Source organism: Nicotiana tabacum, chromosome 4, assembly GCF_000715075.1.
Source record: "Nicotiana tabacum cultivar K326 chromosome 4, ASM71507v2, whole genome shotgun sequence".
NCBI lineage: Eukaryota > Viridiplantae > Streptophyta > Magnoliopsida > Solanales > Solanaceae > Nicotiana > Nicotiana tabacum.
The window spans coordinates 26,601,312-26,624,706 of record NC_134083.1 but is presented as its reverse complement, the minus strand read 5'-3'; the positions used below and the strand labels follow the sequence as shown (position 1 = coordinate 26,624,706).

At 37.3% G+C, this 23,395-nt stretch overlaps 1 protein-coding gene across 1 annotated transcript; it reads right to left on the bottom strand.

Moving 5' to 3' along the window:
- Positions 1–3,204: 3,204 nt before the first annotated feature.
- Positions 3,205–8,532, bottom strand: LOC107795677 (flavonoid 3'-monooxygenase; the record flags this gene model as incomplete). The annotated part of the gene is given in 3 exon segments (NM_001325608.1): positions 3,205–4,088; positions 5,814–6,269; positions 8,075–8,532. Coding segments are annotated over 3 exon segments (1,548 nt in total). The 3' UTR covers positions 3,205–3,446.
- Positions 8,533–23,395: the final 14,863 nt, after the last annotated feature.

Genomic DNA, 23,395 nt, shown 5'->3' with positions numbered 1-23,395 from the left:
TGCAATATGCGTTATGTATTTCGTCCCAAGTCGTTGGGGGTACTTCATAAGCCGGCTTAATAACTTTCTTGTTGCCCTTGAACCATTTCTGCTCAGCGCGTTTTGAAAAGCTGCTACCGCCATTCCTTCCAATATATTTGGCAAAGTCATCCTTACTCGGTTAAAACGGGTGAGGAAGTCCCTCAGCCCCTCTCCCGGAGATTATTTAATAGCAAAGATGTCGTTTACTCTTGCCTCGGCCTTCTTGGTCCCGGCGTGGGCCGTTACGAACTTATCAGCCATTTCCTCGAAGGTTTCAATGGAACGTGCAGGCAGTTGTGAATACCAGGTTAACGCACCTCCCGTGAAGGTCTCGCCGAATCTTTTCAGCAAAATGGAGGATACTTGTTCTCTGGCAAGGTCGTTGCCTTTTACAGCCGTGACGTAGTGGGTCACATGGTCCTCGGGGTCGGTTGTGTCATCGTATATTTTTAGGTAGGGCGTCATTTTGAAGGTCTTAGGTATGGCATGTGGGGCGGCGTCATCGCTATACGGCTGCTCTACGAACCGACCGGTATCTCTTTTCGGCAAGAATTTAGTAGCGCCCGATATTTTATCGACTATTTCTTGGTGTTCTCTCATCTGGTCCCGAAGTAGCTTGTTCTCATTTTCCATTTCTTCCATCCTTTTCAGAACGGTCGTGAGAGCGCCGTCACCTACATTGCTAATAACATTGTGAGTAATATCTGTCGTTGTAGGAGTAGGAAGTTGATCATGTTGCTCGTCCGCTGGTGGTATAACACAAGTTCTAGCATTTTCTGTGGTCGTATCCCGAACGGGCTTATGGAGGACGCTTGTGAGCGTATCAGCTAGCCAGGCCTTAAGGAGCTTTTTTATTGTTGGCGGCGTCTCCTCTACCACAGATGTGGAGGCTGTCTTACCAAGAGATTTTGTGATGCTGTAGTGAGGAGGAGGTGATTCACCTTGCCTGGGTGAGACATTGGGTGTTGTGTCCTCGTCCACTGCTTCAGAGCTCTCATGGATGACGTTCATGGGGTTGGTTGGGAGGTCACTCATTATTCTCGTTCGTTCTTCTCTGCTACGTGCCATATTAGGTCTATGCATGCAGAGAGAAAAGGTTCTTGTTCTTGTTTTTTTTTTACGTTAGTAACCAGTGTCGATTGTAGATCTAGAAGAAACTAAAAGATTTAACTAGAAGATCCCCACAGACGACGCCAAATTATTTGACCAAAAAGTATAACTTTCGGCTAAATTATTAAATTTATGTAATAACAGGTTAAATCTAGTTAGTGATAATAACTCTAGATGCGAATCTTAAAAACATGTGTGAGGAGGGACATGCCCCATGAAATGTTGACAATGATAGGTATAAAACGTGCATAAAGAATGAGCAATAATGGAGATGTATCTAGCAATAAATGGCACTTAAGTAAATAGGAGGAATGATTCACCAAATAAAGGATGGATTGGACGAATGTTCCTCGTGACAATGATGAATGACAGATGAATCCAAGATTTGTTCGAACTATTCTCGGATCTGGTGTAAAAGTGAAATAATACGGGCAAGAATCTTGATAAAAATGTAATCTTTGTATCTTTACAAGAGAGAGAGAATCTTCTTCTGAAAAGTGTTCTTATCAAGTGAATATTCCATATCTCTCTCCCTTCTCTTTTTCCCTATTTATTTGAGACATGTATCTAACAAACCCTAATAGTACAAGTGAAGAGAAATATTCTCTTTAATATCCTATTTCAAAAACTAGCCGTTGCTGTTCTGCCAACGGTGCTCGACCTCGGCCATTGTTGTCATCTTTACCACGAACCTCGTTGTTCTCTGGCCGACCTCGACTGATTTTTTCCTTAATGCTGCATTACTCTAAATATTTTAGGGCATATTTTGACATATGTACAGTGAACGAAAATTAATAAGTTTCTTTGGTAGTAGGTAGTATGTAGTATGTACAGACGATAGGTTAAAACATTTATGAGAGGATAATAGAGAAAGTTTACCTCTTTCTAGTTATTACTGCTCTTTGCTTTTCTACGAAATTATGAAATTTGTAAACTATCGTTCTCCAGCGATGCAAATTTCTGTAAATTGCAGAAATGCTTCATTGTTTCCCTAGTCCACTGCAATATGTCGTTTGGGCAACAATTAATATCAAAATATACGCAGTGAACCCCTCCTTGGCTCTGATTTTGATGGCAATCTTTTGGTGCAATCTTGAAAAGGTATAAAATAATAAAATTTCTGCAGCTAATATGCTGGTCTTGCTCCCAAGGATAGCATCCACAGAATGAATTACTAATTCTTAATGTAAACAATCTTCTGAGCATTTAACTGATACTTTAGCATAAGCTCATGTTGCATTAGTAAAATATGGTCTTAACACGTAGCTAGTTTACATGGCGATACGATGCTGCTTAGGATAAGTATTCACTGGGGGATAGGGATGAACCAAGGAATGAATGAGCAACGGAACTTTACTGTCGCGCGAGATATCTTCAACCCGGTAGCTCCTCTCCGGAGAGATGGGAGCAGCGCCCACGAGAAGCCCTACGAGGATGGCCCCAGAAATCTATCAATGAAGGTGTAATCTGGAGTTCTGTCTGGTCTTCATCAACCGTCTCCGAAATATCGGGATCCACTCATATTCATTACGCCAAATGCTTATCCCACAATCGGTGAGTATCTCGGTAGTCACAAACCACTCAGAGCAATATGTGGGAGTTGAACTACGGATATGGACGGTAAGTATCTCGGTAGTCACCAACCACTTAGAGCAACGTGTGGGAGTTGAACTAGGGATGTGGACGTTAGGCTTAGGCTCTAAATATCTAGACTTCCCTCACTTGTAATCCCGCTCTATTCAGTTATTATTATAAGCAAATGCATTTCGCTCTTGTCAAGCTTGGCGATTGATCTTTGCTTCGCAAGATTTGGCATAACAATTTATTCAACTAAGCTTTGATTTAAACTGATTGTTAGTGACCTCATCAACTATAAATTTAATTATTTTTAGGTTAAACACATGCATTCTTCTTTCAAGTTTCAACTGTTGTGTTCCTGTGCAAAAGACTTGCGGAGAGATGATCAATTGAACTAGTTAGAATTAGCTATATAAACTAATAATATCCGTTACTCTTTATTATGAGAAAAGAAGACCGAGCCAAAGAGAATTAAAACATAGTACAATAGAAACATTAAATTTAATAATTTTTCTTAATTCTCAGTTCTAGTATCCCATTGACTCCGTTAAAAAAGGTTACACACAACAGGATATTCTTACTGACGAACTTTAATTTTTCAATACAAACTACTACTCCCTCCGTTTGAAAGCATAAACGAATAGACACTAACACATTTAGCGGACATGTCATATCCTAATTGGGCTGTTCACTCAATGTACACATTTAGCGGACATGTCATATCCTAATTGGGCTGTTCACCCAATGTATGCTTGGGCTTCTAGGCGAGGACGTGGGTGCACCACCAATGGATCAGCCCGATGTAAGGTCAGCCCAAATGCATCCTCCATGTTTAGTTTCTCAGGCGATTGTCCAATGGACAAATCCCAGTTAAATGCATGAATTAAAGTTGCAGTCATCAACTGGACCATTCGTATGCCCAAATTCATTCCAGCACAGATTCTACGCCCAGCTCCAAATGGGATGACTTCAAAGTCATTTCCTCGCACATCAACTTTGGGCTTCTCACCTCCAGGCAAAAATCTTTCGGGCCTAAATTCTAATGGATCAGCCCATTCATTTGGATCACGAGCGATGGCCCAAACATTGACGAGTAGTGTTGAGCCTTTGGGAATGAAATAGCCATTAATCTCACAACTTTCGGATGCAATTCTAGGGAGGGAGAGAGGGGTGGATGGATGAAGCCTTAAAGTTTCCTTGACTATGGCTTCCAAATAAGCTAATTGGGTTAGGTCAGATTCCATCACGAGCCGATTCTTTCCAACCACTTTGTCAATCTCCTGTTGGGCTTGGGCCAGTATTCTTGGATTACGAATAAGTTCCGCAATGGCCCATTCCACCGTGCTTGAGGACGTGTCTGTTCCAGCTATAAACAAGTTCTGCAATAATTCACATTCACATACGAGACGGAGTGAGTACTAAGGTAAAAAAACAAAAACAAAAAAAGAATTAACCATCTCAATTCTTGGGTACGGTGATAACCACATCCCTTTCCTTAAGGGATAACCAGTAACTCGTTCTAAATCAACAAAACCAACACAAAATTAAGGTAGCTGCTTTGACATTTAAGTGGTTGACAGCACCATTCAACTCAACAACCCCTCTTAACAAATCCAACTGCGAGTGTTCTCTTCATTCACCCCATCTGGCTACTAATTAAAACTAACCTATTTTACGAGCACAAAGACTCCTTTTTAATATTGAAATCTTTGTTTATCTTTACATTCCACAAATGTTTTCACAAAGTATTTGTCAAAGTCATTCAATCATTTGGAAAGGGTGGCTCGAAGTAAGGGAAAGGCAGGACAGACTAAAGCAGTTTGAGATATAAGAAAGAAACTCTAAAAATGAGTAATCTTTCACCAGTTTGCTTAACCTTCTTTTTGCTGTTTATTAAAATCTCCATCTTTATTCCATTATCTCTCTTGACGATATTAGCTTAAAATAAAGAACACGAGAGTGTTGCAAAATTCAAGCAGAGTGGCTAGAAGATGTGCATATCAACATTAACAAATCCACAATTTAAAGTAAATGGATACCTACAAAATATATATAAATATTTAATAGAGTAAAAAAATACTGCTTTACATAAACTCGTAACCAATCCTCTATATATGCAATATATATCATCCTTTGAAGTATATCATAGTTTGATACGAACCCAAACCGGCATATGTACTAATATACTATTGGTCTGTATGTAACTGCCGATTCAGGTGCGTATCAAGCTTTGACATACAAAGGTTATCAAAAGCTGCTGAAGTAAAAAAAGAAGTGAACCAAACTAGGTATGAATGATGCCATGCTTCAGAAAGTAGTTAGGTTTATATAGATGAATCGGGTAATGGTAAATAAAATCTTGGCCGTTGATTTGTGCCAAACGATAGTATGTTTGGAGGCTGTGTTTATACGTCTAAGGAAACCCTAGTTTTATTAAATTACATGGTAGCCCTCCTATATATTTGCGCTGACATTATTAACCTTGACGTTGTTGGGCATTTCATCATGTTGTTGTTCCAGTTTCTATCTGATTTTTCCATTAATTTAAATTATAACATGGTACATAATTTTTTATCCAGCCATATTTTATTCTAATAATTAACTAATCCATTTGTTTTAAAAATAATACACTCATTGTCAAATTAAGTGTCAATCTGACCTTTTTAAACCTTGTATAAGTATATAACTTTCCTTGTAGAATAAAAATTAGGCATTAAATACTCGTATACGTTATTGTTATTCAAATTGTGACATTAAAGACGGCAGCTCCATTTCATTTCTATGTAATTTTATAACCTTTCATAATTCAAATACAACAATAATAACTTCCCATCAATTCCGAGTAAGTTAAGATCAAGTATATGAATCTTCAATTCTCCATTTAAACGTTTCTCAAATAATATATAATTTTTACTTTTGATGTTACATTAAATCATTACTTCAATATTTTCTTCTACTATCATAATACAACACATAAGTCAAATTAGCTTAATATTTAAACACCATCTTAAGCCAAATATCATCACGGAAAATGGAAATTAGAACTGAAAGCAATTGTTAATTGATCCTTTGAGATGTTTGGTTTAAGAAAGAGAGAGGCGTACCAAAAGTAAAGCTTTAATTTCTGAATCTGTGAGCTTTCCTCCTTCATTATCGCCTTCTTCTTTTTTCAAAGAGATTAACGTACTCAACAAGTCCTCATGTTCTTTCGTTTCTCCAAATTGATTGCTTTTGTGTTCCTCTAGTATTGAGGTCAAGAACGCGTCGAAACGCGCGTGGAGCTTTTTCATTTTTGCAGCTACACCTTGAATGTCCAACCAATCGAGTGCCGGAATAAAATCGCCAACGTTGAAAACGCCGGCGAGCACCATTGCCTCCACCACCATTGACTTGAACTCTTCCGCCTGTGGATCAACACCGCCATTTGCGTCAGCAAACACCCGCCTCCCTAGCATCACTTGCGCAAGTGCATTCGTGGTGCACACGTTCAACAGTTGGCCTAACTTGACCGGTTTTTGCGCAGCACTTGCTAGGGCGCGCGTAAGTGTTCTTACTTCATCCTGCAGTTGTGATTAGGCAATGAAAAATAATACTAAGCCTTTCAAAATGAAATAAGATGAAAACACCGACACTGACACCGAGTATAATAAGAAGAAAAAAAAATTTGAACTTGTTTAAAATGAGATATCTATATTCTATTCTACGTGGTTATAAATTATTACATAAAAATAAATTATTTTTAAATATGAAAATGAGTCAATCTTTTTTACACAAACTAAAAATAAAATAAGTTCACACTAGTATTAATTAGTTCTTCTAATTAAGCACTGTAACGGTAAAGTACGATCTAAAACGTGACCTAATAATTTAAATCTAAACCTCACCGTATAGCACTTTTTATCGCTTCTAAAGCCACAGGTTCTATTTACTTGTCATGTTACTACTAGTTTTTTTGGGCTTTTAAAAAAAAAGTTATTTGATTAATCTTATTCATTCTTTGATCTTCCACTCCATTAATCTTTTCTTAAATAAATGCTTAGTGTATTAATAGGACTTTTTATTTTCTTCAAGATACACAGTCTCGCACGTAAAGATAGACCTTACATTCCGTCACTTTCCTATCAAAAGACGGAACGAAAGAGGAATATAAAACCGCACCAATTGTGCAATAATCTAACAAGGACAGCCAAATAAAGTATTCAGTGTGCTCACGCACATGTAAGTGAGAGGTAAAGAAAGGAAACGTTTGGGAAAATGGGAAGAAAAATGAAAAAGAAATTTCATACAAATATTTTAGGCATTGCCTGGTGTTTCTATAATGGAAGTACTGTACCCAGTTTGGACATAATAAGTAAAGGCCCTTCTCCTGGCCATTCCATCTAAGGACAGCAAACTGAATGTCAACCTACCCTCTCCCACGACAAGAAAGTTAATTAAGGATGATTAAGAGAATGAAAGATGAGATTAATACTCAGCTCTTTTTTTTTTAAAAAAAAAAAGATACTTCCTCCATTTTATTTTATAGGAAAAATGTTCAATTTTTGCCCCTGAACAATTCGAAATGGGGTGACGTTATTTCCCATTTCGTCTTTTGCCCAAAAATGCTCTCGTCGTTAGCAAAGTAGCTAAAAAATATGCTTAGTTTGTGACTAACAAAATAGCCAATTTTGCACTTGAACTATTCGGAACGAGACCATTTTTTCCTCCGTTAATAGCTCAGTTAATATCATTCCAAAAATTTGGGACAATCAATTCAACCTCTAGTCATTTTTAACATATTATAAATCGACTCTAACAATATTTTCATTCAAGTTGAATTAAAGCAATCGTCAGCAGGGAAGGCATTTTGAGCTCTGTTTCGCTAACGGCGAATCATTTTTGTGCCACAAACGAATCATTGGACTTTTATGTTGTCCCATTTCTAATATTTCAAGGGCAAAATTAGTCTTCCCCCTAGTTTATATGATACTGATACCTTAACTAGATAAAGTCTAGAAAAGAAAAAAAGACTTTTAGTACAAATTGGATTTGTGGTATTATCGAATTATAACATTTCTAAGCCTAGGAGGGCATATCATTACGGGGGGAAAATAAAATTTTGAAACTTAGGAATTTCCTAATACATACAAATTATACGTCATTCTATTTGAAATATTAAAAGGAAAGAATTATAAAAATACGTATGCTCCCGATAAAGCCAAAGCCATATTATCGTGTAACAAAGATCTATACTAGAAGTATGCTACTCAAAAAATAGTCTTCTCTTTGCAAGCATTAACTTTTTCATTCAAAGTTTAGAAAATTCATAAGGAGACAATACTATAATACTATAAAACATGGGCGTTGTAAATGTAAAGTAAAAAACCTGGCGGACATGGCTGAAGTCATCTAAAGCCTTGGCAGAGAAAAGATGAACAGAGCAAATTTTCCTAAGCATACGCCACCTTGGTCCGTAGGGTGCAAAAACAAGATCCTGATAATTGTAAGCCAAGTGTTTTGCACCCGAGTTCGGAGGGCGGCTCGAGAAGTTAGCGTCATGAGTTTTTAAGAACTGAGCCGCCACCGACGCAGACGCCACAACCACCACGTCCACGAACCCCATCTTAAGGTGCATGAGTGGACCGTAGGTTCGAGCCATGGCTGCAGTTGATTGGTGCGGCTTTGGACCCATATGGACTAGGTTTCCGATTATTGGCCATGGTTTTGGACCCGGTGGTAGTGTCAACGGGTAACGTTTGCGGAAAAATAAGCTGAAAATGGAATGTAGAAGAAAAGAGAAAATGACAGTGTAGAGAATTAGGGAAAAGATTGCCATTTGGTGATATGTTATGTTAGGAAGGAAAAGTTTGACAAAAATGTATGTAGGCTAACAAGGACTATAAATAGGGAAGAAAATAGAGAGAGAGAGATCCATGCTACTGTACCTGAGTAGGAAAGTTAGAAAATTCAGGAGAGTGGTGTAGCTTTTATTCCTTTTTACTCCTTCTATCTTAATATTTTTTTCTTTTTAGATCTTTTTATATTTAGTAATAATTTTATAGTATTAAATTTCTCATCTTATCTTTATTATGATAATTTATAACCACTATGGCATATTTTAAATTACAAATTTTAAAAAAAAATTATTCTTAAATTTTGTGTCTAATCAAACACTTTAACATAAATTGGAACAAAAGAAAATACTTTTTTTTAAAGCACTAGGTAGGTAGTTGAATAAGCACGAGGCAGGTAGTTGAATAAGCACGAGGCAGGTAGTTGAATAAGTATATTTTTGACGGTTTGGTTAGAGGATCCAGCATTTCTGCCTCACTGTATTTGCTAAATTAGGTGTTATTCTTTAAGGAAACAGAGAAGAGATTAATTAAATGTTTGGTGTTTGTTAAATTGGAAACTCGAACTTGATTTTACCCTGACTAACTCTGGTTTCTTTGGGACATAATGTCTTCTAGAAGCATACTTAATACTAATTTTGCTCCGTAGTAGTATTCGCTTATAACTAAGTGTTTTCCCATTATTAAGTATTTAATTCACTGGAAAATGAAGGGAGATAAATTCTCTTGTTTTTCTTGTTTTGACAAGTGTTGAATTTAAATGGTTGTTACTTCTTAGATTTGAGGAACTTAAGTTTATTTATGTAGCATAAAACCACCTATTTATGCTACTAATTATAATAGCCATGGTAAAGATAAAATTAAGGGGGGAGGAAGAAAACAAAAGAAAAGGTTGCAATGCCCTTTTTTGTGGTTTTTTTTTCCATGTCTTCTTTGGCTGGAGACGCACGTAGTAGTAGTATTAGCGGAAATCAGAGGAAATATGTAAAAATAAGGAAACATTTTGACTGAAATTTTCTATATGTGCATGATTTTAATTACTATATCAATTATCCGATAATATTCTTCTCTAATGATTCTCCATTATAATTTCTTTTTTTCTTTTCGTATTTTCTCTTTTCCTGAATGTGTCAAATTAATGTGAGATTTGTTGAATCAAAGGTTTTCAGTTTCCGTTTGGAGCGAGTTGATGATTACGTAATAAATACGAAAGGTTACTTGCAATTCACTTTAAATTTTCTCAGTATGTGTTGCTAGTTTACTCCCTTCGTCCCAGTCAAACTAATTTTTCTTTTACCGTTGAATTGTTAATTATCGTGATTTATAATATTTTTTACGTAATTTTTAAATATATAAATTATATTTTAAAAAACTTAAAGATTCTATGTCTAAATTCACGATCAAAACTATGTAAATATTTTGAATTGTTAATTATCATGACTTATAGTACTTTTTACGTAATTTTTAATATATAAATTTAAAGATTCTATGTCTAAATATACAATCAAAATTAAGAAATTCGACTTTCGAAATCCGAGCTCCGCCGCATAAATTGGGACAGATGGATTACTAAAAATGGATAGATCATAGATGTATAATCTCCTATATTCGTAACTGTTTACCCTCAAAATCGGATAACAATTAAATTTGTACGTGGTTTTAAGGATACGTGATCTAACTTGATACAAAATGATAAATCAGATTGAAATTAAAATAAACAATGGGAAAGTAAATGCAAACCATACAGGTTGAACAGTCTTAGCCTTAGAAGGTTAGCCGCCCTCGAGCCAAAAGTGCTTTTATTGATATCAGAACAGAATCACAAGAGGATAATAAGAACTAAAAATAACAATATATTGCTTTGGAATGTGAGTTACAGTGTCTTCAGTGAATTATCAGACCCCCTTTATATAGTAGAGGAGTCCTACTTTAGGTACAATTCTATAGAAGTTAAAAATCTCTTAATTTGGTGATTGTTGATTCTTTATTGATACGTACCGAGATTCCCGCCGCAATATCCGACCGGTCACAGATATTTTGGTCTTCTGTTAGTTATCTCAACAATGTCTCTCCAAACTCGTTCGAGGCTAAGGTCGACATCGGACTCACCGCTAGTCGAAGGCAGGCGTTCCGACCTCGGGTCCTAGCTCGATGGGACTCGAGGTCGATCTTCATTCCTTAGTTGCCACGTTCCAAACCTAATCTACCAAGTCGTAGGCGAGCTCGATTTCCACCGTATACACTATTCATTGGATCAATGGGGAAAATGGGCCTTTTAATAAGTTGTTTTTCTTTCAAAAACTAATACTGATAATAAATTCTTTTCCAATAAGGACAATGGATTTCTTTTAATCGGTTGAGTTGCTTGGTGACGGATGAAACACGAAGCAGCTGCTAGCAGACAAGAAATGAAAAAGGCTAGTGTATAGGCAGCAGCCGTTCTTGCTCGTTAATTTTTCATATTCTATTACTAATATGTTCACTAGGAAGTATAACTTAATTTTAGAGTAGAAATGCTACTTAATTTGGTGAGCCGTAAACAATAATTTGACATTTAAATATCAAATTTGACGGTAAAAAATCTCTTAATTTGCTGATTGCCGGTTCCTTATTGATACGTGTCGAGATTTTCGCCGCAATATCCGACCGGTCACGGATATTTTGGTCTTCTGTTAGTTATCTCAACAATGTCTCTCCAAGCTCGTTCGAGGCTAAGGTCGACATCGGACTCACCGCTAGTCGAAGGCAGGCGTTCCGACCTCGGTGAGACTCGAGGTAGATCTTCATTCCTTGGTTGCCACGTTCCAAACCTAATCTACTAAGTCGTAGGAGAGCTCGATTTCAACCGTATACATATAGTCCCCTCATTTTCGGAGAGTAGATGACGAGAAACGACATGAACTTCCAATCCCGACTTTGATATTTTGTGACAGAAACGACAAAACAGTCGAAATCCCCCGTCAGTCAAGTCTTAATGGCATTAAATGCTCGTCAATCGACGGTCAGCCATTCCCAAATGTGAACAGCCGCTGGAAAGCTATAAATACCCCCCTCATTAGTTCATTCAAACTTTTACTTTCAAACCTTCTAACCCCGTACCTTTAGAAATTTCAACACTTCCAAGTATTAAATTTCTGACTATTCTCAAATCCTTTTATAAGAACTTCAGCTCTGTTTTTATCCCAAACCATCAAGCTTAATCTTTTAACTCCGTCTCTTTTCTTCATTTATCAAAGGAATGGCAAAGACTTCAAAATTCGTTCCCCAAAATCCGTTCATTCCTTGGTTGCCACATTCCAAACCTAATCTACCAACTCGTAGGCGAGCTCGATTTCGACCGTATACAGATAGTCCCATCATTTTTCGGAGAGTAGGTGATGAGAAACGACATGAACTTCCAATCCCGACTTTGATATTTTGTGACAGAAATGACAAAACAGTCGAAATACCCCGTCAGTAAAGTCTTAATGGCATTAAATGCTCGTCAGTCGCTGGTCGGCCATTCCCAAATGTGAACAGTCGCTGGGAAGCTATAAATACCCCATCATTAGTTCATTGAAACTTTTACTTTCAAACCTTCTGACCTCGTACCTTTAGAAATTTCAACACTTCCAAGCATTAAATTTCTGACTATTCTGAAATCCTTTTATAGGAATTTCAGCTTTGTTTTTATCCCAAACCATCAAGCTTAATCTTTTAACTTCATCACTTTTCTTCATTTATCAAAGGAATGGCGAAGACTTCAAAATCCGTTTCCCAAAAAGAAACTCCCTCTACCTCGCGACTAGCTGTAGAGGAAAACGTTTCGTCTACTGCTACCGAGGAACCGGCATCGGAACCTCCTCTGAAAATATTCATCCCTGGGGGGTGCCTGACCGATGCTGATTTCAAGACCGAGAAGCCCTCCTCGGTACCAGGTCGGTGTGAGCTGGTCTCGAGATATATTTGCTCGATCACCGAGGACATCCTCTCCAAGGTCAAGAAAGATTGTAACTGGGCTAATAAGCACGTAGTGGTCCTCAAGCTTGAGGAAGCTATCACTACCCATGTGGAGGGATTTTTAAGTGTTTACACTTATCCCTTTATGCTGGGTTCCTTGGACCCGGTCATTATCGCCTTCTGTAAGAGGTATGAGGTAACCCTTGGTCAAATTCACCCCTCTTTTTGGAGGATAGCAATTCTCCTCCATTTTTTCGTAAGCAAGATCGAGGGGTATCACTTCACCCTCAACCATCTCATGCGCTTATATAGTCCCCGACTTTATCGAGGGGACTAATCAAGCTTGCTCGTCGGGCCAGCAAAGCCCCGTTCTCGAGCATCAACGAAGATCGGGATTGAGGGTGGCTAGGCCGCTTTGTCCGAGTGAAGACCTCAGATTTGATCCAGCCGAGCATATGCCATTTCCTGAGAAGTGGAACAAGACACGTAAGTATAATCTTTGCTTTCAAGATTTTGTTCATCGCTCTACCTTTTCCTCCCTTCTCATCGATGTTTTGTGGTAGTGCAGTTATTGCTCGGATGCCGGATGTAGTTCCTCGACTCGAGGAATGGATCGAGGGCATTGCTGCACAAAGGCCCTATTTCGAATGTTCGTGGCGCGAGCTTTCGAAGGGCCGATGGGAGGCTCGTTCCCATGGTGAGATTTTTCTTAAATGGCATTTGATTTCCCTTTTTGCACTGTTGAGTTCTTACCCATTTTATTTATTTTGGCAAGTTTATCAAAAGATGTCGTAATGAGGCCTTCATCCAGTGACAACGATATCCTTACCGAACCATCTTCTCCGAGGCAGGATAAAAAGAAGAAAAGAAAAAGGGCTCCGAGTTCTCCGAGCTCTGATAAGAAGAAGCCAAGGAAAAGATTGGCACGTAAACCCAAGGAAAGCACCAGTGCTCGAGTACTGTCTCCAGACTCACTCAATTAATTGAGCGATGAGTCCGAGGGGGAAGGAGAAGCCTTCGATCTAGTGGCCAGCGTGACGCCGTAGCTCGAAGGGCAAGGGGGATCCGAACTAGAAAGAGGCAAGGCCGATCTTCATCAAGTCGGGGAGGCCGAAGAAGAGGCAGGAACTGAAGCTTCCCGGGATGTGGGCAAAGCCCCAGAGGAAGCACTTGGACCGATAGAGATTTGATAGGTTATAAGTGCTCTTGTTTATATTTTGATGATCTAACAAATTTAATGTCAAGAACCAGATAAGGAACCTGATCCACATCTAGTCCACATTCTCAAACGCATGGAAATAACCAGACTTAAGCTGGAGATGTTTGTCAGAATTTCAGAAGTTAAAGAATCAACAAGAAGAACAAATGGACTTCAGTTCCCTTGGTGATTGTACTAAGTCAACTCTCCAACAATTGGAAAGTGACTGACTGCACACGCAACTGTACAACACAGTGCAACAGTCAAGGACCTTGTACCCAAGTTGCTTACATCATTCAAGTGATGTCATCAATATTATATTAACATTAAACCAATGACAAAACATCATTTGAACACTCGGAGAATTTACTCAAGCACTTCAATAGTGATTGATCTTCCAGTTAACAATTCTCAAGTGTATCAAGAACAAAGAACAACATTGCTACAGACCAGTTCCCTATATCAAGTGATTGTATATCCTTAATTGAGTTGTAACTTTGTTAATGTTCTTACTTGTAATTCCTACTTATTTTACTTAGAAGCATTGTGTAGGAAACTCTTGTAAATCATAAACCCCCGCATTTGTGTCTTGGCTAGAGTTAGTCAAGTTGTAAAGTCTTTGTAATAGAGATATTACAAAGTGGCTTGTAATAGGTGTGTTACAAGTTAGTGAGGGATTAAGGAGTTAATTCCTAGGTTACAATAGGTTGTAATATAAACGTTTTGCTCAGTAGTGAAGTTGAAATTCTACAAGGGTAGGTCGTGGTATTTTATCCCGTTTAACTGAGAATTTTCCACGTCAAAACTCTTTGTGTTATTTACTTTCTGTTGTGTTTGCATAATATGTGGAAACCGATAGAGAACTTGGTTCTTTATAGTGTTTGGTGGACCCTAAAATTCTATCAAGATTGTCGAGTCGCCCTCGTTTATAGAGTCGATGTTCAACGAGGCCCAAGGTGCAAAAGAACGCCCCATCGAGGGGGCCCATTGAGCGAACGACCCCTTCCGCAGTTTTTTCGACGGCGTGGATTCGGCAGCCACGGAGGACGCCACCGGATTTGGCGATTTAGAGATACCGAGGAAGAGCTCACCCTATGAAGCAAGCGGTCCTTCCTCGAGCCCGAAATTGGTCGATCGATTCCCTGCCCCAAGTACTAATCTAGATCGGAAGCGATCCATTGTTATCTCCCTTCCGGAGGATGCCCGAGTCCTCTCCGCCCTTGTAGGGGTGACCAGTTATCTTCAGTGTTTGGTGACCGAGGATGATCAAGCCAAGATGAACGAGGTGGATGCACCATGCCTTTTCAACGAAGCACAACAGGCGCTGAACCGGTTAACTTTATGTTTTCCTAAATGATTTTTTGATTTACACTTAGATTATTTCGTAGATAAATTAGTGTTTTTCTTCTTGCTCGTAGGCCTCAGTGCTTCATCACGAGACCTTTTTAAGGTTTCGGGATGAGCTGAAACAATTCGAAGCTAAAGTTCGTGAGCTCACTGAGAAGAGAGACGCCTTTAAACTTCTTAGCGAGCATTTCGAAGGGGAGGTTAAGAACCTCTGTGCCGAGCTAGAAGTTGCTCGGAAGGAACATCCTGATTTGGTCGAGCAGGTAAACGTTTATGAGGTTAGTGAGGATGAATTTTATTCGGTGACTTATGGTCAAAATCAGCAGGTTCAATAAAAACTCGATCGGATTGACCATCTTCTAGCTAAGTGTTCTCTCAGTATGACTTATTCCAGCTCCTCGACCGTCGATTTAGTGGCGTCGGAATCATCGGGGGCTATAAAAGATATGGGAACCTCGTAATCATCATCCTCGCCTTTCCCTCGTTTGTTCGAATTTGCCGAGGCTGGTGTCAGTGATTGCTAGTTGGCCCCATTTTTTACCATCTGGTTCGGATCCTTCGATGCTGAGAATATAGATTCCGGTATCACCTCCTCGACGGCGAACATTTCCTTGGTAGCCAGTTGTTCACCATAGACTATTTTGACTCTGCTCGATGTTGGGAATTTCAGTGCCTGGTGCAGTGTCGAGGGCACTGCCCTCATGTTGTTGATCCATTGCCTTCCGAATAAAGCGTTGTACCTCATGTCTTCGATCACATAAAATTTAGTTTCCCGGATGGTCCTGGTGGTGTTTACTGGTAACGTTATCTCGCCCTTAGTGGTTTCACATGCCGTGTTGAACCCGTTTAGAACTCGGACTGCAAGCACGATTTGGTCTTGTAGACCGATTTGCTCCACACCCCACGATCGGATGATATTGGCGGAGCTACCTAGGTCAATTAACACACGTTTAACTCAGGATTTATTTATGAGTACAGATATTACTGCGTCCTCGTCGTTGAAAGACAAGGTTCCTTCCGGTATGTAATCTCGAGTCTGTTTCTACCTTGTGATGGATACTTTGGTGTGTTTCAACATCGGCCCTGAGGAACATCGACCCCACCGATAATCATGTTAATGACATTTTGAGGTTCTTTTTGCTCATCCTGCTTGTTAGAATCTCTATTCCTGAAATGATTTTTTGCTCGGTCGCTCAAGAATTCTCGAAGATGCTAGTTGTTGAATAATCGGGCTACTTCCTCTCTCAATTGCCGTCAATCCTCCATTTTGTGGCCGTGAGTGCTACGATATTTACACATCTGGTTAGGATCCCTCTGGGACGGATCCGATTGTAACGGTTGAGGCCATTTGGTGTCTTTGATGCGTCTGATAGCTGATACAATGGTGGCAATATCGATATTAAAGTTGTATTCCGATAACCTCAGTGCTTCTGTAGGCCCGATGGGCCTATCGAAGCTGTTTTTGCTCATGAGTCCCCGGTTGCTACGACCTCTGTCGCTTCTTCTTTCGTTTCTCATAGAGTTTCACCTGGACTCGCTGCTTTCTTCGATCTCCATTATGCGGCTGGTACCGATCCCTGTTTGGTCTCGGTTCACGATAGTTCTCTCTCTTGACTTTGTCGATATTTCTGACGGGATAAACAGACCCCGAAGGGGACCCTAGTTGATCATCTTCCACTCTGATCTTCGATTGATACCGGTTATGCACGTCGGCCCAAGTAACAACCAGATATTCCACCAGGTTTTATTTCAACTGCTGCGAAGCCACCGAGCTTCGGATATTGAGTCCGTGGGTGAAAGCTTGAACAACCCAATCATCAGCAACTGGCGGTAGGTCCATCCGTTCCATCTGAAATCGGGACACAAACTCCCTGAGCATCTCGTTATCTTTCTGTTTTACTTTGAAAAGGCCCGACTTCCTGGTCTCGACCTTGATGGCACCAGCGTGTTCTTTCACGAAAGAATTTGCAAGCATAGCAAATGATTCGATAGTATTAGAAGGTAAGTTGTGATACCATATCATAGCCCCTTTTGACAGGGTCTCTCTGAACTTCTTCAATAGGACAGACTCGATCTCATCATCCTCCAAATCATTCTCTTTGATGGCACTTGGGTAAGAGGTCACATGATTATTTGGGTCGATCGTTCCGTTATACTTAGCAATCTCGGGCATGCGGAATTTCTTAGGGATCGGCTTCGGAGCCGCGCTCGGAGTAAAAGGTTTTTGCATGAACTTCTTGGAATCTAGGCCTTTCAATATATGTGGTGCTCCCGGGATCTGGTGTACCCTGGAATTGTAGGTTTCCACCTTCTTGTCATTAGCTTCGATTTTCTTCTCCTTTGATTCTATTCATTTTGTCAACTCTTCAAGCATCTTTATGATCTCGGGGTTAGTTTCCGATTCATGTTCATTCGATCTTTCTGCGACCGGTTCATCCGTGCGGATGACTTCCCGTTGTGGATCAGGTTCAACTCTGCTCGGTGCTCGGCTTTGGTTCTGTAACTGAGCTATCGCCGCCTGTTGATCCTGCAGCATTTCGAAGATCACCCGTAAACTGATCCCGTCCCCTCCAATTGTTTGTGTATTTTTGGTTGCCGATCGGGCTCCGCCACGGGCGCTATTCTCGGGCTCAATTGGCAAGTTTGCGTCGATAGCCACATGTGAATTAGCATCAATTGGGTCTGCGATCAAAATTTTGATAGGATCAGCGGGCGGTACCTCGTTACCGGGTGCTACGTTGTTATTTTCACCGTGGTAACCAGACTCGTTATCATCATGTAGGGGTGCTGATTGAGAGTTCGACATTTTGTGTTTTAACCTGCAATCAGAGACACTTCAAAGAGCAAGCGTAAAGTAGTGTGTGTTATGGAGATTTGTATCAAATAACCACTATTATTCTTAGCCACACGGTGGGAGCCAAACTGTTTACCCTCAAAATCGGATAATAATTAGATTTGTACATGGTTTTAAGGATACGTTATCTAGCTTGATACAAAATGATAAATCAAATTGAAATTGAAATAAACAATGAGAAAGTAAATGCAAACCACACAGGTTGAACAGTCTTAGCCTTAGAAGGTTAGCCGACCTCGAGCCAAAAATGCTTTTATTGATATCAGAACAGAATCACAAGAGGATAATAAGAACTAAAAATAATAATATATTGCTTTGGAATGCGAGTTAGAGTGTCTTCAATGAATTATCAGACCCCATTTATATAGTAGAGGAGTATTACTTTAGGTACAATTCTATAGAAGGTAAAAAATCTCTTAATTTGCTGATTGTTGGTTCCTTATTGATACGTGCCGAGATTTCCGCCGCAATATCCGACCGGTCACAGATATTTTGGTCTTCTGTTAATTATCTCAACAATGTCTCTCCAAGCTCATTCGAGGCTAAGGTCGACATCGGACTCCCCGCTAGTCGAAGGCAGGCGTTCCGACCTCGGGTCCTAACTCAATGGAACTCGAGGTCGATCTTCATTCATTGGTTTTCACGTTCCAAACCTAAATCTACCAAGTCGTAGGCGAGCTCGATTTCGACCGCATACAGTAACCATTGGATCAATGGGAAAAGTGGGCCTTTTAATAAGTTGTTTTTCATTCAAAAATTAATACTGATAATAAATTCTTTTCCAATAAGGACAATGGATTTCTTTTCATCGGTTGAGTTGCTTGGTGACACGTGAAACACGAAGCAGCTGCTAGCAGACAAGAAAAGAAAAAAGCTAGTGTATAGGCAGCAGCCGTTCTTGCTCGTTAATTATTCATTTGCGATAATATAATGAATATTATTGATAATGGTACTGTTGGGTATTTGTGATAATTTTTAAAATTTATGGGTATAAGTCATGTTTCATATTTTTCTAAAATAAATTTAAAAAATATGTTTTGAAAACGGATGTCTAAACACATTTTCATCTTAAAACCAAACTTCAGCCAAAATAGATTTTTCAGAACAAATTTGAGAATCTATGGCCAAACGCTAGCTAATTTTACTAATAGTATTCGCTGGATTTCTTTCGAAAATTAATACTGAAGTGTCAAAAATTAATAAGTTGTCTTTCTTTCAAAAATTAATACTGATAATAAAGTCCTTTCCAATAAGGACAATGGATTTCTTTTAATCGGTTGAGTTGCTTGGTGACAGATGAAACACGAAGCAGCTGCTAGCAGACAAGGAAATAAAAAGGCTAGTTTACAGGCAGCAACCGTTCTTGCTCGTTAATTTTGCATATTCTATTACTAATATGTTCACTAGGAAGTATAACTTAATTTTAGAGTAGAAATGCTACTTAATTTGGTGAAGTCTATAGGCCGTAAACATTAATTTGACATTTAAATAATTAAATTAATGAAGGCCTTACCTTTGTTTTTTCGAAATCAACACTTGGGTTATAAGGTGCATGCCAATAATTATAAGTTGCACTTTTTTATATCATACATTAAGTTAAGTTATCATGCAGTGTCAAATTCCGGGAAAAAAAGGACAAGTTATGATGTGGTGGGTTATCCAAAAATAATTATATTCGTTAGTCGATATACAAAAGATATACAGTGATTATGAATATTTTTTTGTATATTATACATTAATATAATAAATAAAAAAAATCCGACTTATTTTTAGAGCAACTATGTACGTAGTTTTTCAGGAGAAAAAAACACCTTTAAACTCAACTGCTAATATTTCAAACTCACCTTGTTAGGCCAACCTATTTTCTTTTCATAAGACTCGATAATACAAAGCTAAAGCTTCAAACTTATCAAGGGTTATGTTGTAAAACAAAATATGAAGTCTGTTTCTTTTTAATCTAAGACATGACGACATGTCTTCTTCCTATAGTATTTTTTTAAGTCACACATTCCCGAGACGCAGTGAACAAATAATATTCTGTTCCAATTTAATTGACTTGACTTGAATCGTGGATTAAGGGAGCAAAAATTTGTAAAATCCATACGGAAGTTATTTAAGAATGCACTAGGCAGGGTGTATATAGGTCGAGTTGATTCGAATTTTTTAATTACCAAACCAAACATATGGTATCGGGTTTTTAAATTTATAAACCAAACCAAACCAATAAAGTCGGATTTTTCATTCTCGATTTTTCTCAATTTTTTCGGATTTTTTTCTGATAAAATCTTAATAGCACAAAATATGTAACTTGTACTCCAAATATTTATTTTAGTCCTGGTAGGATACAACCATATAATGTATTTTTCAAGAAAATAAAATAATAATATGAGATGAGTGTGAGCACCTAATTTTTTATCATATTTAATTTTTTTTATCACCTTTTAGTGTTTAAATAATTGTTAAGTTTAATCTTGATATTTTAGCATTTATCTCACTTTTTAGTAGGTTTATTTGATAAAATTAAAAATCATACAAAAAGAATCACATTTTAGATAATAGTTGTGTTTTATTTGCAAAAGAAAAGAAATTCACAAAAAAAAATATTTTTTCTTCTAATTTTGGTAAGACTAGCAATTTTATAACTTTTTCCTTAATAGTTTCTTATATTTTTCTAAATTTTAGTTTTAATATAGTATCTTTAATTTTGATAAATAAAAAGGAAAAAAGAACCAATACAAAATTGATACCTAACAAGATTCTTCCATATTTGTTTTGTAACAAAATCACATGCACATGCACATTCTTATTTTCTTGACCATCAATTAATCTCTATACCTAAGCCTATATATCTTCCACTCAAATACACTCAAGGACAAAAAAACGAGACCTAAAGGTCTGGAAAAAGAGAGTGACGAGCAGAGGGGGGAAAACAGAGAACACACAAAAGGGGAAGGCAAAACAGTAAAATCTCCCACTAATTTCAGCCTGAGACTAGCTTAAAATTGTCCCTATATTCACCCCAAACCACCATGAAAACTCAGCCATAAAACCATTAAAAATCAATCCATCGACCATTGTCGAAGCCAGCAGTTTCGGCCATGAAAATCTGCTCCGAATAGCCAAAAAATGCAGCTGAAACAGCTGCAAAAACAGTCGTGAGACAGCACATGTTTCAGTCACGTAAAACCAGGCTTATACCATCGCAAAAACGCCCCAAACCAGTGCGAAAATCAGCTTGAAACCACCGTCACTACAACAAATTTGATTTATAGCGACAAATATTTTTGTCACTAAAAGGCTTTATTTCGTCACTAAATGTCTTTTATGACCAAATGTTTTTCGTCAATTCTTTATAGCCATAAATAGGTCACTAAAAGTTTTCATTGACGATTTAGTGGTTCGTCGCTAAATGACGTTACATTAGCGACAAATTTGTTATTTCGTCCCCAAATATATTGAATCGATGACGAACTTGTTTGTTAGAAAAAGTTCAACTTTTTTGTAGTAGAAAATAACTTTCGTCACTAAATAAATTCTTAATACCAACAAAACAAATTTGTCACTAATTTTTTTATTTTGATTAGTGACAATTCTAATTGTCTCTAAAGTGGTATCTAATTTATAGTTGAAAAATGCGATTTTATCACCGAAGATATGCAAATTTTAAGAAAAAGATTATCATTTGTACACAAAAATGTTTTCGTCCCTAAATGTATAGAATTAAAGACAAATTTGTTTGTCTAGAGAACTGTAACGATTTGTGACCGAAAGGTATTTGGCGATGATTATACAGGTTTTCGTACTATTTGCCATTTTTTAAATAAATAGATTATTTTAATATTTAGAATTTATAAATAATAATGAATATTCTATAATTGAATATAATACATTTTTTGCAAATTTTAATGTTTATCGAACAAATTGTTAAAAAATGCAGAATCTTTATTTCTCATAGGATTAGTTACAATATTTGGGATTATGGGAATACAAAGATGAGGATAAAAAATATATACACAAAAACATGAGTAGAGGAGTAAAAAACATGACATTTACACTGTATATTACAAAGATTTCAGTCTCAAATCCCCAACTAACACTTAATACATTCACCATTTCTCAATTGAAAGAAAAATACTCAGCTTTTGCTTTAACCAACCCAATTTCAAAATCTTTTGATTCTTGACTGCATAGTTTCTTTTTCTGTTTGCCACAGATCTCTTCTTGCTTAGCTCTGTCTCTCGCCCATGTTTTGGCTTGAAGAGCCTCATATCGGTGAAGGCATGACCTTGTTTGTCAGAGAAAAAAGATAGGGAAAGACATGACATCAACAGAAAAACATAGAAGATTAACGAGTTTAAATAAAAAGAGAAGAAAGACAAACCTATAGATCTTTCGTGAAACCGTCAATGATAGCAGAGTTTTGAAGAAACAGAGCCACTTTTTCATGAGAGAGAAGTCGGGAGATGTGAAACTGTAAATCAGTCTACAGTTTCATATTCGTAAGTTTAGGGATCTTAACAAGAAAATGAGCCGATTATTTCGTCCACTTTGTTATGCTAGTTATTCTTACTTATGCATTTCTATTTATTTGACGAAAACAAATTTAAATTGGTAAAAGAATCAAAAGAGAACTACATAAAGTTAAAAAATCATTTTTCAAATTCTATTCAAAATTATACGCTAAGGCCGAAATCTCTATATTTTGCAAGAAGCCTTAGAACAATACTTTTATGTAATTCCCTTTTAAAATTCTTTTAATTTTAAGAAAATCAAACATTATGTTTTCTAAAAAAAGATACGGCAAAAAAAAAATTAAAAAATCAAAAGTTCCTTAGATTTTTTTTAAAAAATTCCTTAGATTGTTTAGTTGAACCTAACATTATGAAAAATAGAAGAAAGTATCATTTATTTTCAAAGACTTTTCCTCTTTTCTTTTTCAATTTAAAAATATATTTAGAAAATAATCTTAGAATATTTTTAATTATTAAACCTTAGGAGAAATCAGACACACCTTTGTAATATGACTCAGTTGCAACTATATCTCTTGTATTTTAAATCAAACACTTACCCTCTTTATACTATGAAAATCTTATACAAATATAACGAACCAGTAACAAATATACATCACTCCCCCCTTGTATTTCGGTATCAAACACTTATACTTCATATACTATGAAAATCCTAAAACTTTATGATCGTTTAATTACGATATACTCCCCTTATTCCCTATATTTTTGTAAAAATATTTAAACCCCATATATAATAGGAATCATGCATCAAGATAAATGATCTTCCAACTAAGTGAATTTATGATAGTTTAGAGTGGAACAATAAATAAGCAAAATAAAAAAATAAGAAATTTTTATATAATAAAATATTATAATTTAAAAAAACAAATAGATTATGTGTTTATGTAGAACACAATGTTTTAAAGGATACAGTAATAGTCGTACTCGCACGATGCGTGGTCAGTATTAAAAAATAATAATAAAATTAAATTGTGATCAAGTTTGTTTG